This window comes from Arvicanthis niloticus, chromosome 10, assembly GCF_011762505.2.
Source record: "Arvicanthis niloticus isolate mArvNil1 chromosome 10, mArvNil1.pat.X, whole genome shotgun sequence".
In the NCBI taxonomy this organism is placed as follows: domain Eukaryota; kingdom Metazoa; phylum Chordata; class Mammalia; order Rodentia; family Muridae; genus Arvicanthis; species Arvicanthis niloticus.
Genome location: NC_047667.1, coordinates 40,945,448 through 40,962,601, shown reverse-complemented (window position 1 = coordinate 40,962,601; position 17,154 = coordinate 40,945,448). Strand labels below are relative to the sequence as shown.

Below are 17,154 nucleotides of genomic sequence, written 5' to 3'. Positions count from 1 at the left end.
AGTCTTTCCATGCAATTTGAAAAAGCAAACATACTCCTTTAAGGAACCTCATATTTGGCATGAGCCATTTAGATAGAAAAGACTGAGCTCAGTTCTATCAGATAAAGATGAGGTTAAAATATATCTGAAAATACGACTTAGGCCCAATACTGTAGACATGAAAATGTGCTGGTTCTCCCCCTCTCCACTCTCTCTGTTTATGAGCCAAATCTGGCAGTGCATGTGGATGGTTGAATGCTTGAAAGAATGTGTTTGTTGAATCTGTGAGCTTTGTTATAATTTCAGCTTTTCCAGGTCAGGTAAAAGGAAACCAGAATGTTGTTACTGCCTGCTGTAGGTTACACACTCTGTTACATACAACCTAAGGCTCGCCACAACCCTGAAGGCTGCTGTTTGTGTCTGACATGAGACACAAATTGACCCAAATTACACATCTATGGAGAAGGTAGTGTCTACCCTAAAAGTTTCTAGCTCCAAATCCACTGCAATTTAGTACTGCACCTCTGTCTCTCTAAGCTGTGTTTGCACTGACCTTCCCTCTCCAAGGACTGGGGTAAAGGCCTCAGCACTTTCAGCAAAAAGATACTTTTTGGCTCAATGTATCGAATTTTCTGGAATGAGCCCAGTACCTATCAAAGGAATGCAGAAACAGAATGTGTTTGCTTGTATGAAGGAGGAGACCAGAGTGGGAGAACGGATACCTTAAAGTCTTCTTAATGGTTAGAAATGGGTTCACACCTCTATTTCTTTACCACTTCAAGATCTGCCGAGCCATCATTTCCTCCTTGTGGGTGGCAACTTGTCCTCTGTTCCTTCCCGTTTTTTGAATGCTGACCTTTGCTGCTGCTGGAAGAGTGTGTGGTAGGAGTTTGAGCACAAGCTCCACTACTTGTCAACTACTTAGTCTGAGGCAAACTGACTTGGGTTCCCTCACCCTTAAAACAGGAGCTCAAACGCATCCCTTTATAGAAGTGAGGATTTCCAACGTAACAAATATCAGGTTTGTGGCACACACACAGACAGTTCTTTGTGAACGGTAGCCATACTAAGGGATACATTCTTCCTTCCCCAGAAAAAGGGATGGATCAAAATGATCAGCTTCATCAAGAGTTTCTGCAGCTACCGCAGATTCATAACTGATGCCAACAATCGCCAAGAGTTAGCAGATTTCATCTACCTGGAAATGTTCAACAACAAAGAGAGTGAGTCAGTTCTCTGACACAGTGGGCAGCCCACGTGAGAGCTCTAGCTACTTGCTTTGTGCTGGGCCTGCCTCAGCCACAGTGAGCCTGGGTGACCAGGCCGTCCGAGGCCTCCTTGGATAGAGGTGCTCCTCAAAGAGCCAGCAAGTGTGGGAAACACACAGCAAGGGCACTCCAAAGCCTCACATTTTAAATATATATTTTTATTAATTCTTTGAAAATTGTATACATGTGTATAATATATTTTGATCATTAGCTTCTTGTTAATTCCTTTCAGATATACTCTCTGCCTCTCTACCCCATTCCAACGTCATGTGTTTATTTTGTGTTTTACAACTTGTCATGGCCAATTTTTGCTGCTCATATATTTATGGGTGTGAGGCCATACACTGTGGCCTGGTTGTCTTACCAAAGAGGACTCACTTTTTATGTATGAAATGGTTTCTTTATGTTGTTTACTGTGGTCTCTAAAAATATCTTTAATTTTTCCTGCTATATAATCAATATATGCTATTAATAAAGAGGCAACAAAATTACAAGAACATGTAGAACACAAATGAAAATCTTTGGAACATCACCAATGCCTTGATTATATATGTATACACACATATTTATGTCTATATAGATCTAGACAAAATCTCCATATCTTCTATTTATAACTTGACATTTTCCTTAGTATTTTAGATTGAACAACCTTTTCTGTTAGTACACATCCATCTGCCAAGCTTTTGACTGGCATAAAATGTCCACTATATAGATTTATTCAACTGCTTCATTAATTTATGTATGACCATTGCCAAAAATCCTTTAAGGTATGCACTTCACCAGGTGCTGAGACTTCAGTGGTAAAAATACAAATGATGCTCTACCCATATGATCTACAGGTTTTCTATAGGTTTTCTACAGGTTAAACTGTAAGTCACAGATAATAGATCGTGACTACCACTCTTACTTGAATGAATGACTCGTACCTTCATTTCTTCATTCATAGAATGGGAATAATAACTAGTCTTACCTCACTGAGTTGTTATGAAGCTAAGAGAGGTGACAGCTTGAGCATCTTTGAACTATGCTTAGCAATACTTTGTGACAGAATAGTGTTAACCAGTCTATTGTTGCTACTATGTAAGCGTGATGAGTGATTACAATAGAACTTGCAGACGACCCTAGTTAGTACGGGAAGAATGCTTCCCTCAAAATGACCTGAAGTTGAGTTTTCAGGAGTGAGCAAATTGGGTAAGTACAGTGGGAGGGGAGAGGGTCTGCATGGAACCCTAAACCAAGAAAGTGGGCGGTGCAATCTCGGAGCTTCCAACATGATGCCTGAGGTGATGAGGAAGGAGTGACATGATGGGCAGTGACAGTTCATGTGGACCTTGTAGTTATCCTAACATTCACTCAGATGTACTAAGTTTCTATGGGAAAAAATGCCTTCAAGTTGTTGCTGTTCAATTTGGATTCCACAGAACTATTGCACTAATTTACACTTTCACTGAGGCTATAAATCAGGGTCTGATTCTTCACAGTCTCACCAACATAGACTATGAAGTATTTTAAAAACTCAAACTGTGACTAACCTTAAAGTGCCCTACCACAAGCTATCTGCCTGTGGCACCATGGCCTGGGGCCACCCAGAGTTCCCACTATGCTGTTGGTATAAGCAACCCTCCAATATGTCTAACCCCCACTCATCCATCTCAGTGTCCCCCCTGAGAGCTTTTAACTTCCATTCTCTATGTTAGCTTTCTGTTCTCCTTCCCTTTAGTTTTGAGGTTTGTTTTTCAAATTTCCTCCTAGATAATAAACCTTGATTCCTCCCTGATAAACCTTGAGTGACAGCTGTTCAGCACCACATTCCCATCTGAAGACTGTGTCTTCGAGGTCAGTTTTCACGGTCTCTGCAGGAAGCCGTGTGGACTAGCATGGTCCTAGTCCCAACTGTTTCTATTTGGCAGGTGCCATGAGAACATCCTTCAATGCTCAATTGTTCTTGTAATTAATTAGTTGGTTCACTATCTCTTGATAGGAGTGTTGTCACATACCTGAGAAGAATTATGCACATCTGAGTAAGAGGCTGCAGTAGACACAGGGTGTGACACTTTCACTAGATACAAAACACAGGTCCATAGTGGGGAAAGCCCAAGGTGAAGGTTTAGGACCTGAGAGAATCTTGATCAAACAAGACTGTAATTCCTTCTTGTTGTTTCTCTGTTAGATTTCTCTACATCACCTGCCACATCTGCACGTCATACCCCAATATACCCCAGTGCCCGGAACACAGAACAGGAAAATGGAGACATGGTCCTTGTAAAACGCCGGATATTTGGCCACAGAATTATCATTATCAACTTTGCCATTAATGATATATACTTCTTTTCTGAAATGGAGAGGTAAGTTCTCATCTTTCCTCTTGTGGCCTTCATACTTAAAACTTCCCAGCTGGGGAGATGCCTCCCAAGCATGAGGACCTAAAATCCTCAGGGACTGGGGAAGGAGGAAACTGTTCATCTGGAAAAACACTGAGAAGACAGAGACCAGAGGATTCCTGGGGCTTGCTGGCTAAGCATTCTAGCCCAAGGGGAGCTCCAGGCTCAGTGAGACACTGCATCAAAAACTAAGGCAGAAGCTGACTGAGGAAGTCATCAGACATTGATCTCTGACCTACACACACACACACACACACACACACACACACACACACGCCTCCTAACAAAAGTTAGCTTGACATATCAGAGCCACAGTGATTGACATGTGAGAAGCACAGTGATTTAGCTCTGCCAGAGAGGATGGCCATGATGATCTCCAGGGCAGCTGTCACCTTATCAGTTTCCACCCTTCTTTGGGTCCTAAGGGTCTTTTCAGTGTCTTGGAGATCTCTAGGCTATTGCCAGTAAGTGGAGTTTTTCCTTTATTTACAAATATGAAAGAAGTTATCTCATGGACCACCTGTGGACCAACAATTCTTCACTTAAAACCAGACTGTCATTGAGGTGTTGGGGGTGGGAGTGTATGTTTAGATTAAGTATTTTTAAGTCAGATGTGCTAATACATATTCATTTGCCTGCCAAACCTCAGATGTAAAGTCAACATACCAATAGAAAGGTTACATATTTCTCTTGTATAAACTCTAAGTTATGCTCCAAATACTGTCAGCCATCTCTAATTTCAATTTTTTAAAAGTGGAGCAAGGACTATGGAGATGGCTTGGCCTTTAAAGGCTGGTCTTTCTTACAACCAAAAACCGTAAAAGTGGAATGAAAATGTAAAACTCACTCCAAAGCAACTTAGGATTCCTGGATTTTATTTGTTTGTTTGTTCATGTGTGTACTTTGTAGGGGCAGGTATGTATTGTGTAGGGGCAGGTATGTACTGTGTAGGGGCAGGTATGTACTGTGTAGGGGCAGGTATGTACTGTGTAGGGGCAGGTATGTACTGTGTAGGGGCAGGTATGTATTGTGTAGGGGCAGGTATGTATTGTGTAGGGGCAGGTATGTATTGTGTATGGGTGGGGTCCCATCCAGGGCCACACCCATGCAAAGACAAAGCTAAAGAAATGAGTTATGCTCCTAGCCAAATCCAGTTTTCATACTCACACTTTCAATGATTTAAATTTCCTTTGCTATACCTAACTGAACAGGTTTTGCTTTTGTTTTTTAAACTATAGTACTTGTCTTTGTTATAACATTTCAGAGTCTCTTCTCTCTGTGTCTCTGTCTCTCTCTGTCTCTGTGTCTCTGTCTCTGTGTCTCTGTCTCTCTCTGTCTCTGTGTCTCTGTCTCTGTGTCTCTGTGTCTCTGTCTGTCTCTGTCTCTGTCTCTGTCTCTGTCTCTCTCTCTCTCTCTCTCTCTCTCTCTGTCTTAGGTCTGACTATGGAGTCTAGGCTGAGCTCAAGCTTCTCCAGTTTCTTCAGCCCCAGATTGTAATTCCAGGTCTATGCCACGATACCCTGCTCTAGTTTATTTTCATAGAAACACTAAGTAGTGCTTTTCTTTTTAGATTTTAGAGCCTGCTCTGTTGTATGAATGAGTTAAAACTTAGAGTAACAAATGTTTGGAAAAAAGGATTAGTAACTCCTGGAAAACATATCCACTGGCAAAAGTATAAGAGTGAGCTAAAGATAGGCCACCAGTCTGTGTTCGCCATGCCGGGAACACTGGTTAATGTCATTTTCAGAAATGCAGAATGTCCAGGATGCAGAATGTCAGGAAAGTTTAACCCATTGCACGCCATGGAGGGACTTGGCTCAGTCCTCAATGTGTAGTGCCAAGGAAGTGTTAGTGAACCCCCAAAATATGGACAGGAGCTGATGCAACTCACAGCAGGGTCTTTACTCTATTCAATCTATTCCTCCAGTGCACCACCATCACGCAGGATGGTTTGGGGGCGGGGAGCCCCGAATGTCTATCAGGTCAAAGCTTTATAGTAAGCAGCAATCTGGGGTAAGTGTGCAAGCATCTAATTGGAAAGCTACTATGGCCTTTAACATAATTGGCTGGTGCTGAGAGTCATATCATAAACTTAATTTCTGCTCCCCTCTGCATTGGTGGTCGTTAGGCAGGAGTAGGCTTGTAACCTGGGGGTGCAGGTTTGTTGGGGGAATAACCTGGAGATGGTGGTCTTGTTGAGAGTGTAACACAGAGACACTGGCTTTGTTTGGGAATTAGCCTAGAGACTGGAGCTAGGCTCCGGTTTTGTTGGGGGTGACTTGGAAACTAATCCTAGGTACCAGCTTGTTAGTTTACCTGAGTTCAAACTTAAGGTCAGGTTCTCTAAGATGGAGTCTTAACTTAACAGGTTTGGCCTTTCATCCTCTTTAACAAGCACAGCCTCCGTCTTTATAGGCATGTATCTGTATCAGCCCCAGACAAGACCGCAGATAAGGCACACATAAAAGGTGGGAAAGTCTCTTGTGATGGCAGGTGCTAGGTGAAACTGAGCACCAGAAGTGCAATTAAGTATCTGTGAGTCCTCAAGCATGGTATCTTGTCCTAGAGTTGGCCTGGACCAGCCATATCAGAGTTCCAAACAGGGTCTTGAGGGGGAGGGCCAGTGATGAAGAAGAAATAAAGAGATAATGAGAGGAAAGTTCAAAAGCTTGGCTTGGGAGAACTGAAAAGGCTGACCCAAGCCAGCAATTGTGTAAATGTCAGAGTTCTTTTCTACTCCTCAAATGTGGAAGCACAAAACAACTCAGCAAAGACCATCAGACAACAGAGTTACTGAGAGCTCAGAATATCTCATTTCCCTCTAACAGGGTACACGCTGGGATGGAGAACAAACCATTTCACATCTCAATGTCTGGGACATTTGACTACATGCATACAGTAGAAATGTCAAGTGCCAGTTCCTGGACTATGCCCTCCCACACCTGAAACCCTGGTGCCAGTCCATAGCTAACCTTGTCTGGCATGACTCTGGTTTCACGAGGGGTAAGAAGTCCACATCTCACCATCAGGCTGTCTCCACAGTCTCCAGTCCAATCTAGTTCCCAACATGGAGCCAAGAGACAGCCTGACCTATGAAGGATGAGTGGGGCTAATGAGATAAGGTCCTTCCCTTAACAACTGTTAAGGGAAGTCATGGCATCATCTCTGCTTTCTTGCTTTCCCTCTGCAAACTATTCTTTGTAGAGCAGTGGTTCTTAACCAGTGCGTCAAAACCTTCACAGGGGTCATATGTCAGATACCCTGCCTATCAGCTACTTAGATTACAATATGTTACATTACAGAAGCAAAATTACAGACATGAAATAGCAATAAAATGATTTTGTGTTTGGGGGTCACCACAGCATGAGGAACTGTACTAAAGGGTCGCAGCGTTAGGAAGGCTGAGAACCACTGTTGCAGAGCAACCAGAGACACCAATAAAAAGCATGAAACCGAGATTGTTACTCTCCCTCTGAGAACGTTCAGGTGGGTCCCTATCACCACTGAGGATCTGTCTAAGCCATTGCCTAAGGTGCTCCACATGAGGGGAGTCCCCCTGCATCTCAGGGCTGGCCTCCAGCCAGTGTGGAAGGGCAAATAGCAGGAGCGCCCTGGAGTTCTTGAATTAGTCATAGGTGAGACCTTTTGCAGGACTAGGAGAAGACCACGGGATGGAGGAGTGGGGGTGGAGATTGTGGTGAAGAAGTGCACTAGACAGAGAACCTAGTGTGGGACCTGATGCGTGCTCTGTGCTCAGCTGTTGCTAATGGAATAGTAGAGACTGAGTGAATGAAGCCACAATCTGGCTCAGAACTGGCCCTGCCCTTTTCTTGCTAGAACTAAGTTTCACTTAGTCGCCACATCCAGCGCCTGCTTCTGTCTTCTCTTGTTGATTTCTTCCCTATGCCTCTTTTGTAGATTTAATGACCTGGTGAATTCAGCTCACATGTTACAGATCAACAGAGCATACAATGAGAATGACATCGTCCTGATGCGGTCTAAACTTAATATTATTCTGAAGCTTTACCTGGTTTCTGATCTTCCTCCAAAGCTGAGGGTAAGGGGTGATCCTTTCCCCCTATAAAACCCTAAAACTGAGTCACTGGGCACCTCATAAGTTCTGGGTCAACAAAGTGACCTTTGCTTAGCAAAGCCACAGGAAACTCTGCCTTCTGGAGAGGTAGTATTTTAGGGGATGTCAGGGGTCACTAGAAGTCATTTTCCTTTCCTGTAGCCTCCAACAGTGACATGCTTCCACCCTATGGGTAGGTGAACATCTCCGAGTCTCAGAAGGATATCATCTTCTCTGCCATTACAGAAGGCCACCTAGACCGGACCATCTTCCATGGGGCTATCATGTCCATCTTCCCTGTCATTATGTACTTCTGGAAAAGGTACTTACGTCCTCTTACCCACTGACTACCATGCCAGTTTTCTGCCTTCATGTGTCCCATACTTTGCAGTTTTGTGAGGAATTAAGATGGCTGCTCTTAGTCTACCGGCTCAACTCTGTCATCATGCACTGAGTTAAAAGGAGGACAGAAGAGTGAGACCCACCCAAACCAGAATGCTGGCTCCAACCTCTCCTCCTCTTGAGCTTTCTTGGATCAGGAAGGAGCATGAGGTTGTACCTAAGCCCGAACTTTCCCATTATGCATGAGGTAGACTGCAGCTCTTGAGAGACAGAGTCTGTCAAGGCAGAAACTGTCTGTGATAAAGAACCTCGTGGAGGGAGAGAGCTGGAGCACTTCCCATTGTCTGATCTAATCGCTACTGTGACACGGGTACTTGGAGAGAAGTCAGGTGCTCAGTTTTTATCAGTTCTATTTTGTCTCTCTCCCAAAAGGCAAGTGACAAATGTAGCAACTAACTTAAGATGAAAACATGGCAAGAAGCCAATGAGGGCCAAAATTCAAAACCTAAATTACCTGCCAGCCAAACACAACCATGCCAGGAGCCATCTAGGAGACGCTAAAAACTACCAGGTGACCTTCCCGAGATGGTTCCACCATGGACTATAAGCTATGACGGGATTTGCTTCTTTAGGCAAGGCTGAGGAGATTACATTTGAGGAAAGATTCCTGCTATTAATATGCTTTTCCTGTTATTATTAAATATATAACAATCATGAGGTATTAGCCCACCCTTTTGAGCAGACTTCTGCAGACCCACAAAGGTGTACTATCTTGTAGTGATGCTATAAAAACAAATAGATTCTATAGAATTCTATAGAATTCCTGATTTGTTCAAATAATTTTAGGAAGAAAGTTTTAGGAATGGTCTTAGTTGCTATGCCAGAAAGATGTAATAAAATTAGAATCAAGAATAGAATGTGCCCACTCCTCAGAATAGTAAGTAAAGGCTGCATAGTAAGAAATACAATGAGCTTTCATAATTACACTAAAAAGGGTGATAGACTTGGGACAAATTTGTGTTCAAGGAAAAACATTAGGTCCAAAGATAAAGTCACAGGTGTGCACTATGACAAGGCAAGGCCATGTAAAAACTGTTGCTCTGAACTTACAATGAGCACATTATAATGAAACACTGCTTTGAACTTAACATCAACATCTTCCTGTAACTCCCATTCTCAGTTTTTAGGATTTTTTAATATTTTATCTCTGAGGTAATTTTCTAAAGAACTTTTTGTGCAAGAAGGTCTAAAAAGACCAGAGAAAAGAAAGTTGTTGGTTGAATGGTTTGCTTGGGGAGCTTTGCCCTATCCCTCCATCCCTCCATCCCTCCATCCCTCCATCCCTCCATCCCTCCATCCCTCCATCCCTCCATCCCTCCATCCCTCCATCCCTCCATCCCTCCATCCCTCCATCCCTCTATCCATCCCTCCATCCATCCATCCATCCCTCCCTCCATCCATCCATCCCTCCATCCATCTCTCCATCTATCCATCCCTCCATCCATTTATCCATCCCTCCCTCCATCCATCCATGCATCACTCCATCCATCCATCTACCCATCCATCTATCCATCCATCCATCCATCCATCCATCCATCTATCCCTTCATCCATCCCTCCATCCCTCCATTCCTCCATCCATCCCTCCATCCATCCATCCATCCATCCATCCATCTATCCATCCCTCCATCCCTCCATTCCTCCATCCATCCCTCCATCCATCCATCCCTCCATCCATCCATTCCTCCATCCATCCATCCATGCATCCCTCCCTCCATCCATCCATCCATCCATCCCTCCATCCATCCATCCCTCCATCCATCCATCCATCCATCCATCCCTCCATCCATCCAAATGTGTTTGTCTGTCTGTCTATATGTTTGCGTGTAGGTATATGTATATATGTAAGCATGCATAAATACTCATTGTCACAGATGGTTTGGCCTGGCCAGAGTGTGGGTGTATGAATGTTTGAATATGTATGTGTCTGTACATATTTGCCTGTATAAGCATCTTAATTCTTTTTCTTTCCTTCCTCTCTGGTTCACAAAGAGTTAACCAGCTTAGCCAGAAAGGCTTCTGGCTGACTCACCAGAGACAGGAGCACTACCACCTTTTTACTTAATTCCCTGTTGCTAAACAGTGTGTGTTAATTGTCAAATACCAGCGCTTATTAAAGCACAAGTAATAAAGAGTTAAGCTTCCCCAGCGTTTAATGAAGCACAGAACAGTAAGAAAGAATTGTTTCCCTAGTGCTTATTTAAGCATAAAGAGTTAAAGAAAGCACAGAGAGTTATAATGTTTAAGAAAGCACAGAGTTAAAGAGAAAAGAAGCCAGCGGTATTTAATCATAGAATAAGCAAGACAGGTTTTAGGATTTTCTAGAAATTACCAGCAGGCATTCAGTATAGTTAGAGAGCTAGAAGGCCATAGATCATCAGTCTTTAAAACTACATCTGGAGACCATCAGTCTTTAAAGCTACGTCCGATGCTGTGTCCCACTTCAACCCATTCCAGGCCAGACTGGCTCCCAGCACAACAGTGCCTCTGGCTCATAACCTGTCCTGCTGAGAGCTGTCCTCACAGTCTGGCCTGACATGTCTGAGCTGACTGTCAAGTCTGGAGTTCTACAAGAGCCTTCTTCTGGGTTTCCCTTGTAGGAATGACAAGGACAACCTAGTTGACCAAAAATTTCCAGAAAAGCATAATGGGGATACTTATATCATATTGTGGCTCTGGTTACTAGGTTTCCCTTTTTCTTTAAAAAAAAAAAAAAAAAAAAAAATGGCCTTGGGGCTGGAAAGATGGTTCAGTAGGTAAGCACATTTGTAGAAGACCTGAAATCAATTCCACATTAGGCAGCTTACAACCAACTACCTACCACCTATAACTCTAGCTACAGGGGATGTGATGTCTTCTGCTCTCTTGGTGAGCATTGTATGCATGTGGTGCGCGTGCACGCGCACGCACGCGCGCGCGCACACACACACACAAATGTCTCTCAAACCCATAAACAATGCATCTTTGCATATTGGAGCAAAGCAATTGTAATAGAATAGTCTGGCCCTTGGGGAGCAGGGAGATGGGAGCAGGTAAGAACCTGCTTGCCTCAAGCTGAGAGAGCTCAAGTGCAGACAATTGAACCTAATCTTACTAACCAAGGAGTCCTGGGAGGAAGGGGCCAAAGAGGAAGTGTTGAGTGTTTTGAGATCTTCGGGGAAGCAGCATTTCTCAAGTAACAGTAAGTATGACAGTAAGTATACAAGTTGAGGGACCAGTTATCTTCCAGGGCAAAGCATGCTGGGATCAAGGAAGGGAGCAAGACTCTCAGGAAGAGACACATGGAAACCCAGCTAGACATGCTGGGTAACTTAGTAGGAGACTAGACAGAGGTTTTACAGCCTGACATTCAAAGGGGGCACAGCTAACTATACTGGGCATAGTACTTCTTCACAGACTCTATTGACTGTGGTTCCAGAAGGGCATCTCCCACATAATGTTCAGGTCAGTCCTCCACTGAAGCCAAGCTTAGACAAGGAGAATGTTCTTAAACAGGCAACGCTTTCAGTGCAATTACAGCATACTATATCTCTCCTTCTGTTGGACACCCCACAGTCTGGGTGGCTGGTCCCACCCAAGCTGCCCTTATGGTTGTCATTCCAACCCTTCTGTGTGACTGGAAGCCATTCTTCCCACAGGTTTTGTAACTGGAAGGCAACACGCTCTTATGTAGAGTACATTGGGAAGAAGTTTGAGGATGGAAGGAATCCTCCCAAGTCTGTATACAAGTACCCACCATGGAGTGGAGGTAAGTCCACCCTGGGTCCACAGCCCCATTTCTCCAGCCAGCAAAATGTAAAGAGAGAACAGAGGTCTGAAGAGCTAACTCTAACTTACAGGCACAAGGGTGGTGGCTATTGTAATGATCGTCACCTTAACTTGGCCCTCAGAGAAATAGGAGTCCCAGTGCTAAGGTGTATGATATTAGCAACAAGGAGTGCTATCCAGAACAAACCTAGCAGGGGCTCCTGGGATCCTGTTGGACATGCTTAGCACTCGGCAGCGGTAACCTCTTTGGCTGCTGTTCAAGAGGCTCCCATCCAACTAATACCATGGAAACCTTACCATTCAAGAAGTATGTATTCTATTTAGTTAAAGTGAGAAAATAACTGAAAACTAGATAGAGATACACAGTGATAAATGTACAAATTTTCATATATACACAAATATACATATATACATGAAAATGTAAGGGAAATGTAGAAATTAAGATGAAAAGTATTATATATTTTGGTACTATAATTATTAATGAGATATAGTTATTATTAATTTATAGGAAATATATATTTATAAAATGTGTGTGTGTGTGTGTGTGTGTAGTGGTGGTAGTGGTTTGAATGAGACTGGCCCCCATAAGCTCATACTTTTGAGTGCTTGGTCTCCAGTTGGTAGAATTGTTTGGGAAGAATGAGAAAGTGTGATCTTACTGGAAGAGGTATGTCACTAGGGAGCGGGCTTTGAGGCTTCAAAAGACTCGCACCATTCCCAGTGTGCCCTCTGTGTCATGGTAGTGGATCAAGACACGAGCTCTCAGCTCTTCCTTCACTCTGCTATCATGGACTCTAACCCCCTGAACCCATAATCCCAATTAAACACTTTTATAAGTTGCCTTGGTCATGGTGTTTTATCACAGCAATAGAAAAGTAACACACACACACACACACACACACACACATCCATAGGTAGTATGTTCTTGGCACAAGGTCATCATGCTGATTATATGATTATATTTTTTCCCAACTTGACATAAGTTAGAGTCATCAGGGAAGAGAAAACCTCAATTGAGAAAATGATCTATTAAGTTGCCTGTAGTCAAATCTGTAGGGCATTTTCTTGATTAATGATTGATTTCAAAGTGCTTACCACACCTGACACTCCTAGGCAGGTGGTCCTGGGTGTGTAAGAATGCAGGCTAAGCAAGCCATGAGAAGAAAGCCAGGAAGCACCATCCCTGTATGGCCTCAGCTTCAATTTTTGTCTCCAGATTCCTGCCCTGGATTCCTTTCAGGGTGGTTTGTAAACTATAAGATGAAAATAGACCCTTTTCTTCCCAAGTTGCTTTTAGTCATGAAAATTTTGGCAACCAGAAATTTAATGTTGGAGCTAAGCGATGTGCTGAAAGAGAAAAGGAGAACAAGGGGAGGCCTGGTCTGCACTCAGGTAAAGAGGGGGTGCCCTCATGACTAAAACCCATCTGACTAAGCTGGCAACTCATGAAAGGAAAAGGGCCAATAAGGGAAAGCTTCCACAAATGTGATTCAGGGGTGCGATGGAGAGTGGAGACCCAGTTCATTAGACTTCATCAGAAGGGAACAAGGACTCTGTCAGGAACTAGACGAGGAGTCATTTGCATGATACTTTGACTAAGAATTCGGCTTCATTCTATTCTTGTCCTGGGAATATAAGTGAAGTTGGATTTAAAGACAGTGAACTGGTTTGTCTGGCAGAGGAGGTTTCAAGATGGAAGAACGTTTAGTGTAATAACAATTAAAATCCAGCTGGTCCGTATAAAAGGCACACACTCCAGGTATTTTATTTACAAGCTATAAGCCTAGATCGGGCAGATTTGGAGCTATTCTAACTTACCCCTCAGCCGTATGTCCCTTGTTGTTTTTTTTGTCCCTGGCCATGTGCTCATGGTTCATCTCCTTATGGCAGCCTCCTCTATCTCCACATCTTTTCTTCTTCCCTTTGGTCTCTCCTGAGACCTCCTACTCAATCCTCAAGTCCCACCTTTGACCAGTTAAATTAAGGAGCAAGGTTTACATAGCATCACTTGGTGTACAGTGAGGATCTGCTCCTCCAGGGTAACCAGATCTTAGTAACCAGTATTCAGCATTTAAATACAAGCAGCACCAGACCAACCCCCTACAATTGGTGCTTAGAAAGCAGCTGCAGTTGTTGAAGAGACTGGAGGGACCAAGGAGAGGTGCACAGAGACAGTAGAAAAGGTATCCTGAGGACAGAGCCTCACACATCAAAAGCTCTAACTTGTGAGGGTGCAGGTTTGTTTGAAAGGAGAGCAGAAGCCAATACAACCATGGTCCAAGGGGACCAGACAGTGTCATCCATATGGCAATAATTTTGGAGACATAGAAGACGCAATATTGAGAGGAACATGTAGTCTTATTCCTCTGTTTTAGAAAACAGCTAAGACCAGTCAAGGTATTTTACAGTCAGAGTTCCTATAAGGAGACATGGAGAAACCACTGTGTGGATGTGAAGGTGGAATTTAATTTGAGTCTCTAAGATACTGGATGCCAGAACTGTGAGATGTCTAGGAGAGTACAGCTGGCCCAAGAGGGAGGTTATGTGCCCTACAGATGCAGAGCAGAAGTGGTGGGTTTGCCTAAGCCCTTTGGAGCCCAGTCAAATTTATCACAAGCCCTAGATGCCAAACATAGAATGCCAGGATTTAGTGTTTTCCCTGCTGGATTTTGGGCTGGTTTTGTTCTAGTCACTCCTTGCTATGCCCCAATTCTTCAGCTTTGCTTGGTTTTGCTTATGCTTTGGTTTTGCAAGGCAGGGTTTCTGTCTGTAGCCCCGGGCCTGGCTATCCTGCAACTCACTCTGTAGGCCAAGCTAGCCTTGAACTCAGAGATCCTCCTGCCTCCCTAGAGGTGTGGGCACCATGCCCAGCTCTGATTCTTCAGTTTGGAAGAAGGAATATTTACTATGTTATTATATTTTGCAGGTATGTAGTTTGTTTTTTTACTTTAGAGGGATTTTTAAACTATATTTATTTTACGCAAATGAATGTTTTGCCCAAAGAGGAGAGAACAGGGTCAGAGCTTCTGGAACTTGAGTTACAAATGGTTGTGAACCACCATGTGGGTGCTAGGAACTGAACCAGGTCCTCTGCAAGAGCACAGTTAAGAATGCTCTTAACTGGGAAGCTTATATCTCTGGCCCCTGTTTTTGTTGTTGTTTGTTTGTTTGTTTGTATTTTTTATAGAGCTCAACAGTTAAGAATTTGGACTTTTAAAGTTTGGAAATTTTAATGACTATGAGGACTTTTGATGTTGAGACAAATGCATTTATACTACAAGATGATCATCAGCCAATGACAACAAGGGCTAGGTCATGGCTTAAGAGTGATGTTTTCAGGGCCAATGAGATGGCTCAGTTGGTAAATATGGCTGATAACCTGAGTTTGATCCCTGGAATCCACATAGTGGAAGAAGAGAACTGACTTCATTCAGCAAGCTGTTCTTTGACCTCTACAAGTGTGCTGTGACACACACATACATAGATACATACATACACATGCATGTCTGCATGCGCACACACACGGTAATAAATAAGAATGTAATTTTTAAAAGTAGTATGTGTGAGTGTCAATTTGACAATGGGTGGAGCGTAATTATCAGTATAAATTGTCAACTTGGCAGAATCCTGTATCACCTGAGAGACAAGCCTCTCAGCTGGTGTGTGGAGGATTGTCCTGATTACATTCATTGAAGGGGAATACCTACACACTGAGGTGGCACCATTCCCTGACTGAGATCCTAGACTGTGCCAATGGAGAAGTGGAGCTGGGCAACAGCATTCACCTCACACTGTTTCCTAATTGTGGATACATCCTGACCAGATGTTCCAGCTCCCACCACCTTACCTTCCCCTGCCATGATAGACCCCTACTCTTCTTGTCTAAGCCCCTTCTCCCTTGAGTTGAGTTTGTCTAAGTATTCTATCAGAGCAAAAGGAAAAGCCGCTGAGACATCTGTAACTGAATACCTGGCAACGAGCAACTTAAAAGAAGGGTTTGTTTTCACTTACATTTCAAGGACATACAACCCATCTTGAGGGGGGTGTCAGCAGAAGTGCAGGAGGCTAGTCACACTGCACACTCAACAGGAAGCAGAGGCAGGTGAACACTAACTCTCAAACTCACTTCCTCATTTTTATTCAGTCCAGGACCCTAGCCCGTGGGTCTTTCCTCATGGACTAAGCATCTTTGGAAACACCTTCACAGAAATACACAGTCAAATTGACAACAAAGATTAACTGTGGGAAACAGTGGAGACCAAGGTAGGAAATGAGAAAAGAAGTGATAGGCAGGGCAACAAAGAATTCTCCTGAGACCACATGTCTTAGTGGTGGCCAAAGAGCCCCCCCCCCCCACCTTTGCTGTATTTCCTAGAACAGGATTCCATAGAAATAAACCCCAAAGTCTTACTTGGTAGCAACATAAGGAAGAGAGGAACAGGAGATTCTGAATTATGGGGTCAGGGCCCCAAGCCTGGAGAGTCACATGAACTGAGAAGTCCTGAGCTCTACTTCCCATTGTCAGCCCCTGATCGCAGATACAAAGGTCAGGCCATCAATAATGTTCCCTCACTGACATTCTATGACCTGCAGATGTTAAACAGCAACTTTTGCCCTTACTTGAGAAAAAAAAAATTGTTTTTTTTTTTTTTTTTTTTTTTTTGGATAATGTTATAGAATTTTCATGTGCTTTCTTCTTCCTTCCCAGGTGACCATACTGTCTTAAGGTTCAGCTTGCTCAGAGGTGTCGAATGGTTTCGACCTCAACACCCCCGGGATGTAGTGACAAGTTCACTCCAAACTTGTGAGTTGGAGATTCACTGATTGCAAAAGTTCCCTGGCCAACTAGAGAGTGGTTCTGAGTCCAAATTAGCCCATTCTCTTATTAACTATTAAGAGACTAAGCTCCTCTGGTGGGAATGAATTGCTCAAGGCTGTACAGCTTGTGAATAGCAGAAATGTGTAAGACGTTCTCCTGACTCTCCTCCAGCTCTCACCTGAGTGATCATGTCTTGTTGCATCCTTTGTAGACTTTTGAAGAAGATGCTTAAGCCCCTCTGTCTCTGTTCATTTCAGGCATCACACAAAATGCTTTCTCCTTTCACAGACTCTACCTGCCAATTTGAACAGCATCTCCATCACAGGATGTGCTTCTTGTTTTGAGCACCACTAAGTTCCTCATTACTAACTGCAACAAGTCCCCTGGTCCTTGCCTCCCTTATCAAGAGCACAGTATATGCTTTCTCTTCTCCATTTTCCTCTTCAAAGAGTCAACTTCACTCCCA

At 43.5% G+C, this 17,154-nt stretch overlaps 1 protein-coding gene across 3 annotated transcripts in view; it reads left to right on the top strand.

Moving 5' to 3' along the window:
- The window catches only part of Rgsl1 (regulator of G protein signaling like 1), a 59,749-nt gene that overhangs the window by 37,443 nt on the left and 5,152 nt on the right, over positions 1-17,154 (top strand). For all 3 annotated transcript variants that reach the window (XR_013112876.1, XR_013112877.1, XM_034513482.2), the window contains exons 15-20: positions 1,073-1,202; positions 3,418-3,592; positions 7,547-7,685; positions 7,898-8,022; positions 11,740-11,849; positions 16,578-16,673. Coding sequence is in view for 1 of the 3 variants with exons in the window: in XM_034513482.2 (XP_034369373.2) it covers positions 1,073-1,202; positions 3,418-3,592; positions 7,547-7,685; positions 7,898-8,022; positions 11,740-11,849; positions 16,578-16,673 (775 nt within the window). In the remaining 2 variants the exon portion in view is untranslated. The remainder of the gene's footprint in view (positions 1-1,072; positions 1,203-3,417; positions 3,593-7,546; positions 7,686-7,897; positions 8,023-11,739; positions 11,850-16,577; positions 16,674-17,154) is intronic.